We start from the raw sequence: 20,779 nt of genomic DNA on the forward strand, positions 1-20,779 counted from the left end.
TCTTCCTTTATTTCTCTTTTTTAACTTCTATTTCTCTTATTTAACTTCTGTAAAGTGTGAGAGTATTTTAAGTGACTCTCAGTGCCTGCTGTTAAGAATCCCATTTTCATTACCTTTTATGTAGTTCAGAGCACTGTTTTTACTGAATATCCAGTTAAGCCTTATGGAAATAAATTTATGTGTTTTCAAATACAGTTTAACTGGAAAGCATAACTAAAGAGCTCAGCACAGTATGTTACTCATATGTCTCAGTGAGCTGGTGTGGAAAATTCTGACATGGAATATCAATTTGCCATTATATTTTTTCAACAAAAAAATCAGTATTTTAGGAGCTATTTCCCCCAGATGCAGAAAAGGAGAAGCATTTGACTCAGTGTTCACTAGCACAGCAGCAGGGTCACTGCTCCAGGCTCACTCTCACTGGGTGAGATGCATTTGATCTTCTGTTTCCCTGGAAACGTCGCTCTGCAGAGCAAAAGGCATCACTTCTTCCTTCCCTGTTGCCATTTCACATCTGGAAATCTGGGAGGAGTTTCTGACAGGGCTTCCCCACTTGTCTTGGACCCTTCTCAGGTTGAGATTTGCCTTGTCCTGGGAAGAGCTTTATGTCATTGGAAGTGCTCAAATACTTCAGTCCTGTGTAGTCTGAGAGGATTCTAAACCCTTGTGGAAAGGGCTCACAGCTTCTGTTCACCACAGGAAGGTGGCCTTAGAAATTAAGGAAATTAGCTAGGTAAGAGTTCAGGATGTCCAGGTGTAGGTGTGGTGATGACAGTTTATGACTGTAAAGAAAAGTGAATGCTAATTGAAGCATGTAGTAAAATAGGGAAAAAATATTTCATCTATGTCGCACAAGGGTTAGAATTTGGCATCTGTAAAATACTTTCCATCCTTTTTTTTTTTTTTTTTCATTCAGTCATTCCAGTAACAACCTGAACAACCTTGTGTTCTCTTGCAAACAGTTAGAAATCTTTTTTTTTTTTTTTTTTTGTGGCATTAAAAGTACACACTTGCTTTTCTCATAAGGCTGTGGCAGGTAATTTTGGCCAGATGTCCTGGGTAGGTGCAGGCAGCTCTGCTGGCTGCTGCTATAAACTAAATCTCATTGTGGAAGAATGAGGCCAGTTAAATTTAAGCACCACTAAAATAAATGCTCAGCACGAGGGAAGGACTTAAGGTTTATATTAAGATTCAGAGATCAGGGTCCTCTCTGTGTGATGTCACTGTCTTGGATGAATTTGGTCTACTGTTTATTTGCAGCGTGGTCGTGAGCCCAATATTTCCACAGAGTTTGCAGTGGTGAGTAATCTGATTTCATTGAGTTGTCCAAAACCACAGATGGAGAGTCAGGCACAGAGCCTCGAGCGTGTGGTTCTTTCTCTTTATTCTCTGGTTTCCTGGGCTGTGCTTCATTTGCCTGAATTCATCTTGGCTCTGATTTACCCATCCGAAATTTGTTTCCAAATAAATGCTTGAGGACAATAAAGTGCTTTTAAATGCTGGCGTTGGAGGCTTAATCTTGACTTTTTGAAGGGCTGTACCTATGACAAATGCAAGTGAGAAGTCAGTGGGCTTTATTCAGAATTCCTGCACTTCCTTTATGAAAGTTTAAAAGGAGATTTAATTTCTTTTTTTCCCCCTTTGGGAAATGTGATTTAGAACTGGTTTTATTACTTCTCATCTTTTCTCCCTGTGTCTTTTTTTTCCCCCCATAGTTACATCATGTTCATACAAACCTGCCTTTGTACTCCAGGAACTTCCTTTGTCTTTGCATTCCCAGAAAACTTCCCTCTCTTAAACTCCTCTTGCAAAGTGCTTGTGCATTTAAGAATTACCAGGCTGCAATTTTTATCTCCTGGAAAGGAAGAAAAAGTCTGAATATTAAATGTGCAGCCTCCCAGTCTAGTCCTTTTCCCTACACATTTTCTCCTTACCACAGTAAATCTTATTTTTTGGCAGTCAAATGAAAAAGTCATTCATTTTTCCTCTGCTGAGCTGCTGATGAAAAATGTAGATGACTTGTCTCTAGGTGATGGGTTTTCTTCCCTGTGGTTTCTTGTGAATCACGTTTTTGACAAAAGCCAGATTTCCTGTAAGATAAAACTTAAAAATCTGTTTTATCAGACCTCGGGGGCTTGAGCCTTGTTGGTTTATTTTGAGGAATGCATGTCCAAGACTGCTTGTGCCTCAGCTCTGTTCTGAGGAGCAGAAATACCACAGTTTATCCTCAAAAGTATTTTTTTTCTTCTTAGAAGTATTTGATTGATGAAGGGCAATTTGTCTAAAAAATACTGAAATTCATATTCAGGTTTTTTTTTTTGGGGGGGGGGGGGAAATTACCTAGTGATTGATTTTGAGCTGAATTGTTCAGTGAGGATTTGCATTCTTTTTTTATTTGTGGTGGTGATCTTTAGTAGGGGGTTATTTGGTGGAGTTTGAGGGTTTTTTAGTGTTCTATCTTGCTTTTTGTTGTTTTTTTTTTTTTTCAATGTGACATCCAGTATGTGATCAGACACTTCAGCATCTCATCCCTGAGGAATACACAGTGCTTTTTTTGGTCTTAGGTTGTCCATACCTGACTGCAAACTTACTTTAGAGCTGTATATTTACTTCAGCAAACAAATCCGAATGTCCCTGGTAAATCTCTTTAGACTGAAGATCTCAGAATGGTGTTCTCCAGTGAATGCAGTTTGGTGTGAACTGACACAGGAATGTACTTGTTAATAAGTAAGGATTAAAAGCAAGTCCCATCTGGTGCCTAAAATTCAACTTTTTGTCTCATTTTTTCTTCTGGAACTTGCTGGAGGTGCTCAGACTCCTCATCAGTACTCCTGTGCAGAAGAACACAGTGCATTTATGGGCTAAAAGAACGTAGTGTTATAGAATATAAGCTAAAAGGATGAGCTTTTCTCTTAAAAGAGATTAGGAAAGTGAAAAATTAAGGTTTTCATGAAATCAACTGCTGTAGTTGTTGCTGGAATCATCTGCTTAAGAGCAAAAACTTAGTTTGCAACATCAGTAAGTGCAGTAGAGGAAAGAACAGCTAAAAATAATGAGAGGGGCATGAGTGTGCTCTGAATTCAGCTTCTTCTGTATAAAACCAGTGTTGAAATAAACATTCAGATCAATTTGTGAGTGCATTTTATGTCCATTGCCACAGATCTGTGTAAGAGCTTGAAAATCTCAAACCACACAGTCATCAAATTAAAGATGCTCCAGTTGGGGTTAAGTTTATGTTATAGTGCACAAAAACTTTTGCCAGAGAGATGGTTGACACTAATGTCATCCTTAAAAAAAAAAAAAAAAAAAAAAAAAAAAAACCAAGCAGCAAAAATATAAAGTTTATTTGTTTTCCTTCTTTAGAGTTCTAAGACCTTCCTGAATGGCTCCTCTCGGTGCAGAATCCAGATGCCAACCTTAAATGCTAAGGAAAATGGCAAACCTCAGGTAAAATATAAAATATTGCTGTAAAATAGCATAGAAGGCTTCTTACAGCTCACATGAAACCTTTACTGTTTGCAAAGTTTGCTCCTCTTTTTATGATGCAGAAATCTGCTTCCATCTTCACACAGAGATGTAACTTCAGATGAAGGAACAAAGCATCACCTGCCATAAATAATGCAAACTGAGCTGTAGGAGATGGCAGTGCTTGCTCAATTGATTTTTTTTTCCTCTTGGTGATCTTGACACAATTCCATCCAAAATAATGCCCTGCAAAATACTTTAAAGACAGCCCACTTGAAATATTTAAATTATGTATAATATAAATTATTGTGTCCCATCCTTGCAGTCTCACTTCTCTCCCTTTTCCTTTCAACAGCTCTCTGTACTTACAAGATTATATGTGAAAATGGAAAGTTCTAAATATACTCAATTATTCACAAAAATCTTGCTTAAAAACTCGTAACCATAAGGACTGCTATTTCTCACTACAAAATTAATTTTGGACTTGCCCATTTTGTGGGCGCAAAAACCATTTTATCTTGTGATGGACATGAGCTGAAAATTTCCATTTGAAATTATGTATTTGTATTCAGTACACTTGGCATGTTGTATCCTGGGAGGATAACTACTTTTTTTTTTTTTTTTAAACTTCTTTCAGACTTTTCCAGGAAAATAGAAACTTCCTGTTCTCTTTATCCTTTGTCCATAGAATAGAATAATAATGAGCATTCACAGGGTGGAATAATCAGTGTTGGTAAAGAAGTTTTGAAATTTTTACTAAGGAGACATTTCAATACAGCTTAAACCCCCTCTGTTCTGAGTTTATTATTTTTGTTTTGAGCTGCCCAACAGCTGTCTCCTGCCCAAAAACCAATTGTCAGTGTTATTTCACAAGCAGCTGGAAGGTAAGGGGAGATGTAAGAATATCAGCAGGTGCCTTTAGAAAAGATGGAATTTATGGAAGAAATACATTTAAATTTACAGAAGAAAGGATGGTGAGGCAGTGGGACAAGTGGCCCAGAGATGCTGTGGCTGTCCTGTCCCTGGAAGTGTCCAAGGCCAGGCTGGACAGGGCTTGGAGCAACCTGGGATAGTGGAAGGGGTTGGAATTGGATGATCATCAAGTCCTTTCCAACCCCAACCAATCTGTGATTCTAAATGATGATGACAAAGGTAAAAAACCACATAAATCAGCAAATCAGCAGACAGAGATTTCCTGATTAACTCTGCTGGTGGCTCTACTGCCACTCTGTGAAGCGTCTGCCTAGCAAAGGGTGAGGAAAATGTCCCCCTGTCCCACTGACTGGTGTCCCTTGGGAGCAGGACAGAGGGACAACAAACCTGGGGGAATTGCTGGCAATCCTGGGAATATCTTCCCCTGCCAGCTGGGGTGTGTTTGTGATACAGAGTCTTTACAAGGTTTAAAAAGAAACAAAATCATTAAAACCCTTTTTCTGTCGCTCTTTGGGGCTTCCTGATTTTCTGCCAGTGACAAGAGAACATCTTTTTCCTGTCAGAGCCAAGCTGAACATCTTCCCCTTTTTGCAGGGCTTGTGTTGCAGTTATTTGGAGCTGATTTTCACAGTCAGCTTTTGAGCCTCTACAAACAGCAGATGTTTTGCATTTATGGGTTGGTCTCCAAGCACACTGGGATGGCAGCTTTTACTGGGTTTTCATTGACCTCTACAATTACTGTAAAAAGGAAGCAAATACTCAGGATCTGCAGTGATTGAAAGCAGAATGTGTTTTTGGCTGTGTGACTTGAATACCTCTGTGCCTTCTTTGCTGCTTATGTTAGGTTGGCCTCTTAAAAATGTAGGATATAAAATTGTGGGATAATGAATCCTTCCCCAGAGACCAGGAGTGTGCCATATGCCTAATCATGCTCTGAGACAAGCTGGCAAGGCTGTACAGCATCACCTGTGCCAAGCACAAGCTGCTGGGTTTATTCATCCTTTGACTATGTGCAGCATAAAAACCCCCAAATCATTGACAAAAGTTTCCAACGTGAGTTTAAGTAAGTTATTTGGACTTGGGTCACCTCTGCTGCAATATTTACCCACTCTCCTAAAACAGATTTAGTGCTGCTTGTCTGAGAAGTGAGCGGTGTTGTCTCAGACAGTCCTGCCTGAGTTTGCTGTGCTGATCATGAAAGAGATACTCAGACACCGTCTAGTATCCAGTGAGGAGCTTCATTGCTTAAACCTTTCTTTTTCCCCTCTCTGATTTTTAAAAAAAATTCAATAGCTTATGGTTTTAATTGGTGCTGTTAAAATAGATGAAGTTTTGAAGTTGCTCCAGTAATTCAGAACACAAATGTTTTTTATGATGATGGAGTGACTCCTGGGCTATGACACAGGTTTGTAGGGCCATGTCAAAGGTCCCTAGGGTTTTTTTCTGTCTTCTGGTTAATGCTTTATCACCTGAGCCCAGACACTGGCCTCCTGTAAATCCTGCATCCCATCTAATAATCATAATAATTTTGGATGCAGCATGGCAGCTTCTAAATCTGTGCTGAATATCTGGGCTCAGGTGTCCAGATGGTTCCCTGGTGCTCTCTCCTAAATGATATTCTTTAAAAACAGGATTTATTTAGGATAATTGAGTGTAAAATAGCAGAATTGAATTTTCCCAGCACTTACTTTTTTTTTTTCTTCCATCAGCTTAGCAAATATAAATCAAAGTTTTCATCTTTGCAATAAGCACTGCAAATGGAACAGCCTGCTGTTATATCCTTTCTAGCCTACAGTCATATATATATTGGAGGCTTAATTCTTCACTGAGGCTTTGCTCAGATGTTGAAGAATTAGGAGAAAGAAGACAGTGTGTAGAATACATAACTAGGAAAAGTACACAGCTTGGTAAAGCCTTTCAGCAGGCAGATAAAAGTGAGCATAGCTACATCCCATCCTTTTTCCAAGTTGGAAAAGAAGTACTGAGGTCTGTTTATACCTGATTTTTTTTTTCTGTGTACAGCTGTAAGATGTAAATTTCCAGTTCTATTCTGAGAGTTCACTTCAGTCTGGTAGAGGATTAAAAATAACATAAACCTTCCTGGCTACACTGGGATGGCTTGTTCTTGTGGAGTGGTAACTTGCTCCACAAGTATTCTTAGCAGCCAATGGAATCCTTCCTTCCTAGTATTAGAAAAGAACTCCGAATTCACAACTTAGGCAATGCTGGTGAGCTCCAGGCTTTTATAATGTGGGAATTGCAATGCTCAAATGGAACAGATTTGAAAAAGAAGTGATTGCTTAACATAAAGCACTCACTGTCCATAATTCATGTGGAAAGATGGCCTGTACTAAGATCAGTCAATAAGATGATATTACAGAATCTGAGAAACAGGCTCAGTATTTGTCCAGAAAGAAGATAATACGTGATTTTATACAGAAATGTATCCTTGTGGAAATTCCTTGTACACAGTGCTGTAGGACTCAGAAGCTTGTCAGCTTTAATTTGACCACATTTATGTAGTGGGGTGAGGGAAAATTGGAAACTCTTTTATTCCACTGGATGTACTCTTAATATGTGGGAGTCTTGCAACTTGAAACTGTTCTTTAATAGAACAGAAACTTGGTTCTATTATGGACTGTGTGCACTCAGACAGAAACAGCCAGATAGCAGCTGATATTCTCAATATAGTCTCTGCTCTGTCTGTATGCTCTGGATATCCACACCAAGACATTTTTAAAAGCTGTAACTTTCTGTGACAAAGTAGATGCTTGTTTTTAAAAATTACTTTGGAACTGTTTGATTTCTTGATGCATATTTTGTTTCTTTGTTCTTTTCTCCCTCTCATCTGTTGCTGGGGGATGTTGCAGGATGCAGAGATGCAGCATTTACTCCCTGACAGTGAGAACTGCAGCGTGTCACTGAGCTCCAGCACTGGGGAAGGAAGGCATGGGACATCAGCCATCAGCTTCCTTGGGGCCCTGAGGATACCTGTGAGTGCCTGTGGTGATCCTCTTAAGAATGAAATTTTGCCTCAGAATTCATATTTCTATGAGGTCTTGGATGGAGCAGTAATGGATATTAACTTTGCATCATGTGGGGGTCTTTGGGCTTGATATATTTGGAGGAAAGGAGGCTGAGGGGGGACCTCATTGCTCGTTGCAGCTTCCTAAGGAGGGAAGGTGGAGAGAGAGCTGCTGATCTCTCCCTGATAATGTTAAAGAGGCATTTGGATAATGGCTTTATCAGGATGCTTCAGCTTGTGTCTGCCCTGAAGGGGCTTAGCAGTTGGACAGGTGGGTTGCTGTAGGTCCTTCCTTTTTGGCTGAAATAGTTTATTCTGTCCTAAAGTCTGTTGTAAAAGTTGACTGAACCTAATGACATGTCCTTGTTAAGGGTGAAATGGCAAACTGAGTCCATAAGCACTTCTGTGTGTCAGAACTTCCTCCTATAGCTCCCCTTTTTACATTGTTTTAAAAAGCTTTAATCTTAAAACCTCTTTCTTGAGAAGTTTCAGGCAGCCCAAACATTTGGTCTGCTGGTAAAGGAAAGGAAGCTTCCTCAAGGTCAGAACCTGTCATTTTTGTTTGTCCTCTCAACCTGAAGCCTGAATGCAGAAGTAGGATTATTTGGAGATTTATTTGGACCATGTGTAGAGTATAAAAAAAAAAAAATTCTGCACCCAACCTCTGTATTCCTGCTTCTTCTTGTCATGTTCAGTCTGGTCCTCAACTGTTTTTCCTGTGGCAAAGTGGAAGTAGTGGGTGAAGAATTGCTGCTGCTGCCACTGGAATCTCAGAAACCCTGTGATACTTGTCCTGCCTGTTGGTGGGAAGGGTCACAGCTGCATGTGGAATGTATGTAATCCTGTTCCTCAGGATAACTGCAGCCCCCATGCCAGAGATTTAAGATTTCTGGTTTCAAACAAGAACCTATCAGATGGTGAAGGAAATGAAAATGGGTTAATTTGGCAGTTTAGTTGCAGCTCTGTGCAGTAAATGAATTTTTATGTGCTCAGCAGGAAAGAGGATGGAGCAGGTTAGAGCTTTAAGCAGGTCTTTGCTCAGTCTGTGATGTGCTCTTACCACATTCTGATCTGAACTGTGTCAGACTGGTTTACTGGCTTTTTAAAGAGCTGAACAATAAGGGAGAAATCTTGAACCCATCAGAAGAAAGGAGATAAAGAGCACAAAAATATGCCAGTTTCTCTGGTACACACTCCAAACCTGCTCTAATGCTGTATAACAACTTTATTTAAGGGAAATGAGTGATGCAGGTGTCCCAAACAGTATGAAATCCTTCACATTAATTTCTGTATTCTCTGCTCAGGTTATTCAGTATCATTTTAGTGATCTCTCTTCAGGCAGTTGAGTACAATTGAAACATGTAAGTAAAATACCACAGTCTGCTCAGAGTGCAATCTTTGTGCTCTCAGGGGAAGAATGCTTCTTGGGAATTCATGGGAGGAAAAGAAAAGCCTAAATGCTTCCTAGAAACCATTTTCATAATGGTCTGTGAAAGCAAATAGCTCTGTCAAGATACTAACTCCCTGTTTTCATTATTCCCTCAGGGAGTCGTGGAGTTCTCCCTTTGTCTCCTGTTTGCAAAGCTGGTGAGCTACACTTTCCTCTTCTGGCTTCCCCTCTACATCACAAATGTAGGTGAGTATTACAGGAAAGGGGTACAGAATTATGGCTACAAAGTCTCTGCAAATATGAGCTTGGAATAAATAAGAAAATAAACATTACTGGCTCTAAAAGAGGCTTTCTCTGCTGGCATAGCAGGGGAGTTGTAAGTCACCAAGCAGGTTTATGAATTCAGTGTTATGGGGGAGCATTTTCAAAGCAAACAGAAGTGGCTGGCTTATCTTCAGTAATTCCAGGCATAAATGCTGTGTCTTTGGCTCTTGCAAACAAATCAAAGTTTTGCTTTCTAACAATATTTTTCGTGATTGAAGTGTCCTATTAAAATGTGTACAAAATAATGCAAATTAATTTATCTGTTCAGTACTGATGTTTTGATGTTTTTATACTTACAGAGTGCAAGATGGAGTATCTGTAACTTTTTAGCAAGGTCTGTTGTGATAGGAGAAGGGGTAATGATTTTAGACTAAAAGAGGGTAGATTTAGACTAGGTATAAAGAAGAATTTTTTGCAATGAGGGTGGTGAAATGCTGCAGCAGGCTGCCCACAGAACCTGTGGATGCCCCAATCCAGGAAACTCAGGCTGGATGGAGCTCTGAGCAACCTGATCTAATTGAAGACCATCATAAATCTCTGCTCATGGCAGAGGGGTTGGATTGGGTGACCTTTAAAGATCCCTTCCAACCCAGACCATCCTGGAATTCTGTGATTATAAAAGTGGTAAAATGTCTCTTCCAGTGAGAGTAATTGCATTGGAAAGTCTGTATTGCTGAATACCTACTTTTGTTCGTATTTCTTTTACACAACATCAACTTATTATGGCTTATTCTAAATAAAGAATTCTGCTGTAAGATGCCTTTGTCCTGGCTTTACAAAACTGCTGAGATTTCCATGTTTTATAGCCCAGGAATGAGACAAATGTTTTGCTTCTCTCACCAGAGCATCTTGATGCCAAAAGAGCTGGGGACCTTTCTACGCTATTTGATGTGGGTGGGATCTTTGGTGAGTTTTAATGTTACTTCACTCTTGATCACACCAGTTCAGGAAAGGCTCTGGTATGCACAGCTTACGTATTTTATAGTTCACATGCATTATTTCTACTGAAAAAGAGTAGCAGTAAAGGTAATGAGCTGTGAGTTGTGTTGAAAAGTGAAAATCTTGTAAAATACTTTCACAGCCAGTGATACTTTCCAGTACAGATTGGAATAGTCAAATTATGGAATCTTTTATCTCTGTCAGCTCTGGCCCATGAGTCTTGGTCACCCCCCATCAAAATACATCCTTTTGTCAGTCTAAATTAAGAGAACTGTCCCTGTTTGCTCAGTGGTGTGGATTTCGTGGGCACAAAGGTTAATGGCCACAAGTGTTTTGGTTTGGGGTTTTTTTGATGTCTTACATAAATGTATGTGATAAAATTGGATAAGGACTAGGCTATTTCTTTATAATTTTCAAGGTGACCACTGAATAAATTTTCATGCCAGTGCAGACAGTTTAGTTCCTTTCCCTGGTTGCAATGGGACATGGACAGGGAAGCAAGTTTTCTATTGCATGTGAGGAATTAAGAGACCAGTGAGTGGATACCAGAACTCCAGCAATAGGGCCATGTGGCACCTGGTAAAAGGCTTTTTGTCTTGGATATATGGAATAAATAATGAGGAGAAACAATGAGACCTGGCTTCAGGTCAGAACTGGTTGGGTTAATCAGGCTGTTGCTGTCTGAATTGTGTAACTGTGCAGTAAAAGCCACTGGATTCTGTTGCATTGAATTAAACTGCTGTCTTCTGTGCAAAGCACACACTGAACGTTTTCCTCACACCTTGTGTGTTCTTTCAGGTGGGATTTTGGCAGGTCTGATTTCAGACAGGCTGGAGAAGAGGGCGTCCACCTGCGGAATGATGTTGCTGCTTGCAGCACCCACAGTAAGAGCCTGTCCCTCTCTCACAGCCCTGCCTGAGGCTGTGACACCATGCCCTGGACACTTCTGCAGCCAGCACCTCTCAGCCTGGGTGTAAAGAGTCCAGGCCAGATTAAAAAATGGCATGAAAAGTTGAGCAAGTATAGATATTTGGGCTAAACAAGCTAACAAGCTTGTTTACTAAACAAGCAAACAAATCTTATGTTTTGGGTTTTTTTGTTACAGAATATATGGAAAGTTTCACTCTCTTGTAAAGTTTGATGTTCATTTGTTAGCAAGGGTTTTACCTGCTCAAAGGCTAAAATTTCTGAGCTGTAACTGTTGGAAAACCAGCAGATGGACATGAGAGAGACATTTTTATTTGATGTTTCATTAGTTGTATTCTGTGCTATGTTGAAGCTGCAGTTGGAAAGTTCAAGATTGAGTGGTCTCATAGCACAGCCCTTCCTTCTGAAAGGACATAGAGAATCTTATCTCCTTTCTGTGTCCAATCAAACAATCATTCTGCTGTGGCCTAAAAGGGTTTAGTAAAACCTGGAACTTTCATGTAATGCCAGCTAAGATATCTTGTAGTTAGCATGGGGTAAATGGGGAACTAAGGATTAGTCCATATGTTGGTATTCTGAGTGGTTACTTATTCTCTTTCCAGCTATACATGTTCTCTGCAGTCAGTAAAATGGGCCTTGAGGCTACTGTAGGTGAGTATTCTTACGTTACTCTGCCCAGCTTTCTATGAACTTCGCATTTATGACCTTTGATGCATCTTCCTTTTGTTCTTTGTTTTCTATTTTATCTTTTTCTTAGAGGACGAAGTGTGGAATCAAATTCCTTAGATTTGGTCTTGCAGGCATTTTACAGGTTGAAGTGGGAAGACAGGAAATGAGTAAGGGGTGGCAAGAGAACAGATATAGTTAATATCATTGGTCTTTCTGGAGCTTCTTCTGTCAGCACAGGCGTTTTTATATCCCTTGTGCCAAATGTCAGAGGTGTTTAAATGTTGCCTGTAGTACTTTTAGACAGCAGCATTAACTTTACTTGAATAGGCTGAATTCACCTTTGGCTTTCTATGTTACCTCAAACCAGAAATGAAAACATGAGTTCACTTTTAGGGTCCTCTGGTGCTGTACAAGGAGGGAAGGGACTTGTGGGTGTATCTTGTGAGCAACTCCTGCCCTCATGGTCAGTTTGATCAAACATTCCTCTTTCTGTGACCTCTCAGAAGGTAAAGACCCTGGGAGGTGCTTTTTGTCTCAGCCCCATCTTCTGGTATGTTTGAGAATTCACATCATGGAGTGAGCATTGAAAAGAGAGAGGAATGGATGTTGGTTTTCATCCTTTCCCAATTCTGTATTGGGTCAGGGGAGCCAAGGAAGGATTAAACCACTTGGAACCATAGGCTGTGATGTCTCCTGTTGTTATGGTGAACAGTTTTTCATGCAACTCACATTTTCCGTTTTTTTTTTTTTTTTTTTTTTTTTTTTTTTTTTAAACTTGGAACAGTGATGCTGCTCATCAGCGGTGCCCTGGTGAATGGCCCTTATGCCCTGATCACCACTGCTGTCTCTGCTGACTTGGTGAGTTTGGCTTTCCCTGTTACATTGGCCTCCAGAGAAAGTCCTTTGACTTCTGCAGGGTCACCAGGGAAGGGGCTGCATTGTCCCAGAGCAAAGGAGTGAGGAGCTGGAAGGGCAGTGCTGAACTCAGCCACTGAGATCTGTTTTAGAGTTTATGTTCTGGTATGAATGAGTGCCATGCTTGTGAGAGGCTTCTAAATTATTCTTGACCACTCACAAGACTGTGGGTGGCAGCCCAGATTGAATGCAAAGCCAGGCCTCTGTACAAGTGCCTTGTCCCCATTTTGCGTTTTTAAATTATTGGAGGAGCGGTACCTGTGTGGGACATGAGCTGGTGATTTAATTCCCATCAGAACGCTCTATCTTGTACAGACCTTCACAGAAGTAAAAGTATGTGAAAATAAGAAGTCCAGGTACTTAAGCTGCCAGCACCTGCAGCAGGATCAGCTCACTCAAGTCACAAGTGCCACGTGAAGACATTAACATTGCTCAGTAGGGAGACTTTGGAAGTTTGGTTTGTAATGTGTTGTTGGTTCTTCAGGGCACCAAGCAAGAGGCAAAAGTCCTCCTATTGTCTGAAAGGCAGGAATGTTTTAAATACAGGAAAAGGAGCAGGCTCCCCTGGAGCCCTGTCCTTGGCCTGGTGGTGTTGGCAGGACCGAGGTGACCACTAGGCAATGTCCATTTTGTCCTTAGCCTTGCTCAACGGGCTGACACTGCAAGGTGTCACACAGCAGTGTGGAGGGGTGGGAGATGGATAGTGTTAACCAGGGCTTTCTCTGAGCTCAGCTCAGGATGGGTCCAAGCCATCTCTGTCCCTCCAGGGTACCCACAAAAGCCTGAAAGGGAACGCAAGAGCCTTGTCCACCGTGACGGCAATCATCGATGGGACGGGATCTGTGGGTAAGCCAAGGCCACGTGCCCCAGCTGGGACAGGTTAAAACAAAACATTTTTGGGAATCTGGGCTCTTCAGTTCACATTTTGCCGGGACTCAGAACAGTTTTGGGAATCAGTGTCTTAGTTTGGAAGGACGGGTGTCTGCCAGGGAACGCCAAAACCTCCCTTGGAATGGAGAATGTAAACCCCTTCCCTCCAAATTGTTACAATTTTGAAATTAGGGGCTTTCAGGCAAAGGTATGGGAATAGGAATAGCAGTTCTTTACTAGGGATATTAAAAAATAAAAATGTAGTAGTACAAAAAGAGGAAACAAACAAAAAGGAAAACACTGACAGAGTGAGAACACAACCTGACACCGTGTGGGTCAGGGTGTTAGGATCAGTCCAAATAAATCCTCCTGGACTGACAGATGTGGTTCTGTTGGAGCAGAGATGATCCTGTAGAAGGGTCCAGTGGTGGTGAGATGAGTCTGGTTTTCCTCTGGGAATCCAGTGCAAACAGGCTGCTCTGGTGTTCTGAATCTCAGGTTTTATCCAGGTAGGAATGCAGGTCCTCCTGCTGGGTGGAGCATTTCCACCCAGTGGGATGGAGCATCATCCCAGTGGGATGATGGAATTGTATCAGCCCTGCAGTGAGCCTGGATGGCCCATGGACAGCAGAGATCCCATGGAGGGAGGATGGGTGGTGGAAGAGATAAAGAACACTCCCCAACCTGGTTTTAACAGCTGGCAATAGAATACATACTGCTGGTTACATCTTGCATTGCAACCCAAGACAATGGGGAATAGCACAAACTTTACCTGAAACTTCAGTGGTGCCACACCTGAGGGTGGGAGGAAGAGGGGGATCACTGATACTGGGCAAAGACAGCAAAAGGAGATGGCACTGGGCTTTCCTGGGATCAGGGATATTTTATTTATGCCCTCCCTGTGGAAGGGAAAACAGTAAAATTCAGCTCAGTACTGGATGAGCATTTTGTTGAGCCAGAGGCAGATGTTTATCACACATCCAAGTCTTCCAGCTTCCCATCTGTACCAGTAATGTTTTGCACTTCCTGGGACTTTTTAATACATCAGGTAATAGTGAGTTAGCTAGGTGGAAAAATGAATACTCTGATTCTGAATAACTGCATTTCAGTACAGTAAATCTTACATTGCACAGCTCTGTCAGTATATAATCTAAAATACCAAAATATAATGCCAATATTGTATTTTAGGTGCAGCTTTGGGACCTCTCCTGGCTGGCCTTATTTCCCCTTCTGGTTGGAACAACGTGTTTTACATGCTCATGGTGGCAGATGCATGTGCCTTGCTAGTAAGTCTAAAAATTTAGATTATGTGTATTTCCTCTGTGCTAAACTACCTCAAAATGCAAATTTTCCTTTTGCCATTTCAATATTCTGTGTTGTATTAGACATCCAGTGGTGTAGGAGGTTTTCAGTCTAACAGGAGATTTGCTGGTTTTGAAATTCTCATCTAATTTTAATGAAAAGTGCAGATCAATTCTGATGCACTTCAATTCCTGAGCAAATACCCAGCTGTTAATTGCTGCCTGAGCAGCTTATGGCAGGCATAATTGCAAGTAAACCTTCATATTTAAACCTAGAAGTTGCCTCAATTCCACTCACAGAAGAATCACTTCAGTGTTCTTTAAAGCCTGGTTACCAAAGCCATAAAAAACGTTTTCCTACATTGCTGTATCGCTAAAATCACCCTGATAATGAAGCTGTTGAAAGTTAATGCATCACATATTCCAGGAGGGCCCTGAAACAGCTGTACTAAGTGAGATGAAGAACTGAAAATCCTGGCTTTTCACAGTAACCACGAGCAGATGTTTGGGGGAATAAAAAGAGCACAGGGATGGTGGTTTGGTCCAAAGCACTGAGCTCTGGGCTCCTGCAGAGGAGCTGAGAGTGTCAGACTATTCCCTTCCTGACACAAGAAAATCAGAAAGCCTGTGAGTTACAACTGAGGCTTTTTTTCCCGCCCTAAATTCAAATTAAACCCCAACTTTAAAAGTTTTGTGGTTTTGTTTTTTTTTGTTTGTTTTGTTTTGTGTTTTGGTGTGGTTTTTTTTGTTTGTTTGTTTGTTTGTTTTTCTTTCATGTTTCGGAGTAATTCTCTGGAAATTAAATCAAAAAATTGGATAAGTTAATAGCTGAAGTGTGGTGCCACTTGTAGTCAGCAACTTTATCCACAGCAGCACATCCTGGTTTCTGCTGGTCTCAGTATTTGGTATTTCATGCTGCAGAGTGAGGCTTGGGGGGTTGTTATATTTTCCTTAGATAAAGTTCTCATTGTTTTTCCCTTACAGTCATTGATTAAAATTTTAAAAATGCCACATTTCTTTGCAGAATCCATTAAAATGCCTTTGCAAAGCTCTGGTTTTGAGAGGTTTGACTCTGCAGTTGTAATAAATACTTTTTTTGCATAACTGTTCTGCTTTTCCTGGTTTTTGCAGTGCAGCATATGGATACCTGTGTTCAAATGTTACTTCTCCAAGGATACCTGGAGGGAGATTTAGCCTCTTATGTGGCATTCAGTTTTGTTACTCTTGGCCACTTCTGTGTCTCTGAATATGTTTAACTTCTTAAAACATTCATATTTACAACAGTGAGAAAACTTACAGTAGTGAGATTCTGAGGATAAGATAACCTGAAATAGTGAGGAACCCTGAAAGCTCAATTTCTGTCTTTAATGTACATGAGAACCTCCAAATTGTATTTGTAAAATCACTTTCCTGCTACAATCTCAATAATCCTTTTAAAGTGCACTTGGAAGCCCCGATACTGCACAGACAAGCGAATGTGACTGTCTGTTCTCACCTTGACTAATTGTGGAATTAAAACTTTTCACACACAGGGTTGTTTTGGGGAATAGCAGCTAAAATACTTCCATGCTCCAAAATTTCTTGCCTCGGGGTCCCTCTGCTGGTTTCTTTACCCATTTGGTGGTAAAATAACCAGAAAACCATTGTGGGTTTTGTGAAGAAATTGACCTCTCAGACTCAAAAAGGAAATTATTTTCCTCTTGCCTTCTTATTGTGAAATCTCCTCTTCCAAACATTATTGAGCATCTGTAAATATTTATTTTTTTAAAAAAAGTTCAGCATTACAGGGTAATGCTTCAAATGAGAGGCTCTCCAAATAACAGTGAATAATTCTGCTTCTTGTTTGTCTGGATGATACTGAAGGAGATTTTGTGATTGTTTTTGCAGCTCTTACTCCGTCTTATCCAGAAGGAACTTCAGTGTCACGCAGATCACACCCTGTAAGTGTTTTTTATGGCTGCTGCTCTTCAATAACACTTTGAAAACACATTTCTAAGCCTTCCATATATAGTCATAAATGATCATTGAGGTTGGAAAAGACCTCCAAGATCAATTCCAGCCTTTGTCCCATAATACCTAAATGTAGACTGGACATGTTAAACTTTTTTGTCCATTTCTGTCTTAATTCTGCTTCAAAAGAGTAACCTCAGTTTGTTTTCAGATCATGGATATTTTCTTTTAAAACATCTACTTTTGAAAAATATCTGAAAACACACCTCTGTCACAGCTTCTTGTTTGTGGGATTTTTTTTTTTTTTTCCCCAAATGTTTAATCCTCCATGTGTTTCATTGTGCAGATGGGGGAGTTGCCTGCCCGGTGTTTAAAATAGTTTGAAATGTAACTTTCTCCAAAAGTTCTCCTTAAAGAAAAAGGTGGCTCTGAATTTACAGTATTTTAAATTGAGGGGAAAAAAAATCTATTGAATCAATACCCAAAATCTAAATTGAGCCTTGTAGAATTTTGGAGAAGTAAAATGGAGATAATATAAAACTGCACAGCAGGGGCTGGATCTTGCCTTCTGGTGTCTGTTCTGCCTCACACCTCAGCTTTTCCTGCCTGGTTGCTGTTCTTCCCCAGGTTCAAAGAGCACTGAGCTACGAGACCAGACCTGGGAATAAGAAATGTGCCAGTGGATGGAGCTCTTCCCTGAAAAACCAAACACCTTATTCTGTGTTTAAAGAGGGACACCTTGTTCTGTGTTTGAAGAGTCTCTGTGTGGTGAAGAGGTGAAGAGCCTTGCAGGTTTGCTGGGAGCAGCTGGTAAATCCCTGAAGCTCTGATTTTTGCACATGAATAAGTACCTCAGGATGGCAACTGTTCATCAGATGAAGAGATGGGGACTTTGGGAAGGTTTCAGCAGCAGGCCTCAACTGAGCCAAAGAGAAGTACCAAGTGCCTTTTTTATTTCTTTTGATAGGATGTTTTTAATTGAAACTATGGACTGTGTATTTGCCAAAAATCAAGGCAAAGCTAGAGCACAGGAGGAAGTTGAAATTTTAAGAGTCTCTGAGTGACTGTGCCAGTGTCAGTGAGCAAAGTATGCGTCTCTTATGTCATCTTGTGTACACTGAGAGCATCACTTTATAGAGGACAATATCAGCTGGTTATTAAGATGTGCTGCTATTAGTATTTGAAGCTGCTCAGACAATAACCACCCTGCTGTATTATTAGTTTCTAGCTCCAGTACTACTTCCCAAGGACACCATCCAGCCTTTTGGTAGGTTATAAAATAGAATTTACTCTTGGCTGTGTACTGCAGTTAGCAGTTTTCACTGATCCTCTGGATGGATGTTAGTCCTCCATTAGGATTATGCAAAAAAAACCAAACAGGAGTCCTAAGCAACAAAAAGCAGTTTATGAGTCAGAATTTCCAGTGAGGGCTCTAATGATTTTTCAGGGCATTATAAACTGGTTGTGCAGACATCACAGAATTGTGCTGCTCTGCTGGGCTGGGCTGGCATGAGAGGGGTTTTTTTGGGGTGGAGGAGAGCTGTGAACTGCTTCAGCCCCACAGGACTGAGCAGTGGAGCTGCTTTGGTGCCCTCTGGCACAGGAATCTCTGTTGGCTTTCAGTGCTGGTGTCTGCACGTGGAAGTCATTGTCAGATCTGGGCCTTAATATCCAGAAATCTCTCTCAAGTGGCTCTGGGTTTCAGATTTTTGGAGCCAAAATACTAGAGAAGAAAAATTACCTGTGTGGGTGGTAGTTTGTAAGAGAACATTTGAGTAGCTAGTGCTACCCAGAAAATTGATGGTTTAATGTCTTCAGTATGTATCATTTCTTTGTACAGCTGTCTGCTTTGCAAACAGAATGTTTCTGTGATTATTTTTTAAGTTGTTTTTTTTTGGGGGGTATGAAATCTTTTTGTGAAAAGATTTCTTTTTGTGAAAAGCAATCTCTTTTTTTTTAATGGGGTGTTTATACTTAGATCACAAAGATTTGGTAATTTAAACTGTGTGTTGTCCTTAACTGTATTTATTAAAGCTCTAGGCCTTCGTCTTGCTCTGTGCTCTTAAGGTTTGTGAGACAGCGCAGGAGTCTTTCCACTTGATTAGCAAAACACTTTAAAAACCCTGAAAAATATTCAGGAATGTCCCATCAGGTGCTGGTAACACTTAATTTCCAGGGCTGTTTTGTACCTGGTCAGTCTTTGAGTTGCTTCACTAGTTGGATCTTGTGGAGCACAAGTGCTTCATTTGACCTGAACAGTGTCAGAACGGGCTCATTTTTATCTGTTTTGCTGAGCAGAGGTGCAGGGATGACCTCAGACCCACAGGGACTTGGGGAAGGTGCCAGGTCCTTGCAGGGAGCTCTAGAAGGGTCCTGTCCCTGCACTCACTTGGGTGGAAGGTTGACCTCACACATTTTCAGTAAACCAGGGGGGATACTCAATATGTGAACTCAACAGTCTGTGCTGTGCTTTGGCTGTGGTTAAACGTGACAGAACTGTGCAGCAGTGTGTTACTTGAAAGGAATTCCATCCTCCCGGGATGGGAAACTGCTCCTGGAATGTCAAACTGCTCCTTGCTCAACCAGACTGAACCTGGGGCACCACTGAAACAGCCACTGATGGGGCAAAAATAACATTGCAACCCCAAAACAGCCGTCCTGGCACAACTTCAGTGCCTGTGTGGGGAGGGAGAGATGGATGAAGAACCACTTGAGCTGGGTATTCCAATCCCTTTTCCCAAAAATATGTGTAGAGCTTTATACCAGTTTACTGAAAGAGTTCAAACTCTGCTGCACTCAGATTTTGAGAAGCTATTCCCTGTGGGCTGAAGTCTGAGGTTTAAAAGCTTTTGGTTGTATTTCTGAAGGTATTTAAATATGTTTTGGGTTTTACTCGTTGGGGCTGCTGCTGTTATTTATTTATTTATTTGAATTGCTTTTGCACTGCAGTGACTTGAGTATGGGGTAATGACAGATTTACATTTCAGTTCCCTCCAAGCTACAAATTTGTTGGACAAAAAGATAAAGATCTGGTTTCCTTTAAATAAACCAAACCCTAAAGGTCCCCCAAATAGTGAATAAACTGTGTGTTTTGTTAGTATCAGCTGTCCATATCCATTAATCTGGAAATGGGCAAGACTGACAAAATTTTGTATGTAAAAATGTGAGTGACCAGTAGGTACAGCCAAATTTAAATGTGACTGCAGGGTTGGTTTGTTGGGGTTTTTTTAGTGCTGATTATTGTGAATTTTATCCATTCACCATCCTGTGTTGAATAAAAATAGATTCTGTTCTAAAAAGAGAATTGTTGAGTACTTTTCTCTCTTACATCTCCATGAAGAAATGCTCCATTTACTGGCTGGAAGGACAGACATCCCTGCTGGGGCATTTGCCTGACCCAGGGGCTGAGTGTGGCTCCTATGGTGACTTTTAAGGTGATTTTTTTGTTGTTGTCAGCTTTGTTCTTCAGTATATATGGAATTGACATGGAAAAGCTTCATCCTTTCTCTCTAGCTCTGATCATCTCCAAGATTTATTGTCTTGATTCTCTTAAAATGTTTGGGGGGGGCGGGGTTGTGCCTCTGCCTGACAATGTCCAAACCACAGATGCTCTGGAGAAAAACTGATTGGAAAGGAAAACAACTTCTGGTTACAGAATTTCTGATCAAAATGTGCCCAAGATGCTTCCTAGGAATAGGCAAATATTAGCTGGGTTGCCTTATAAAAGAAGGGAGATTCAAACCTCAGTTTTTGTTTTGGCTGATGGGGAACAGGAGCCTCCCTTGTGAAAATATTTGTAAAGCTGTTGCTGGACACACTGCAGGGGAGGTTTATCTCTGTGTGTGAGGGATTTATAGGGTGGGAAGGAGGTAAGTAAGTAGCAGGGACAGCAGTGTGGCGTTCACGAGTCACTCTGAGACTCCTTCTGCCTGTAAGTTCTGCGAACCCACTCCGTGCACCAAGACTTAATCATGTGTGTTTTGCTAGAAGGGGAAATTCCAGAAGGAAATTCTGCCATTCCTTTAAGGAGATCATTGCATGTGCTTCTGGCATAACATCCTTAGAATAACA

At 40.8% G+C, this 20,779-nt stretch overlaps 1 protein-coding gene across 3 annotated transcripts in view; it reads left to right on the forward strand.

Moving 5' to 3' along the window:
- SLC37A1 (solute carrier family 37 member 1) overlaps positions 1–19,972 on the forward strand; it is a 35,188-nt gene extending 15,216 nt beyond the window's left edge. For all 3 annotated transcript variants that reach the window (XM_083854666.1, XM_083854665.1, XM_083854667.1), the window contains 11 exons: positions 3,364–3,447; positions 7,269–7,391; positions 8,969–9,059; positions 9,981–10,043; positions 10,875–10,960; positions 11,606–11,654; positions 12,457–12,530; positions 13,355–13,433; positions 14,646–14,743; positions 16,646–16,698; positions 17,336–19,972. In XM_083854666.1, coding sequence (XP_083710792.1) covers positions 3,364–3,447; positions 7,269–7,391; positions 8,969–9,059; positions 9,981–10,043; positions 10,875–10,960; positions 11,606–11,654; positions 12,457–12,530; positions 13,355–13,433; positions 14,646–14,743; positions 16,646–16,698; positions 17,336–17,351 — 816 coding nt within the window. In that variant the 3' untranslated portion in view covers positions 17,352–19,972. The remainder of the gene's footprint in view (positions 1–3,363; positions 3,448–7,268; positions 7,392–8,968; positions 9,060–9,980; positions 10,044–10,874; positions 10,961–11,605; positions 11,655–12,456; positions 12,531–13,354; positions 13,434–14,645; positions 14,744–16,645; positions 16,699–17,335) is intronic.
- Positions 19,973–20,779: the final 807 nt, after the last annotated feature.

Source organism: Zosterops lateralis, assembly GCF_965231275.1.
Source record: "Zosterops lateralis genome assembly, chromosome: 2".
NCBI classification, from domain to species: Eukaryota; Metazoa; Chordata; class Aves; order Passeriformes; family Zosteropidae; genus Zosterops; species Zosterops lateralis.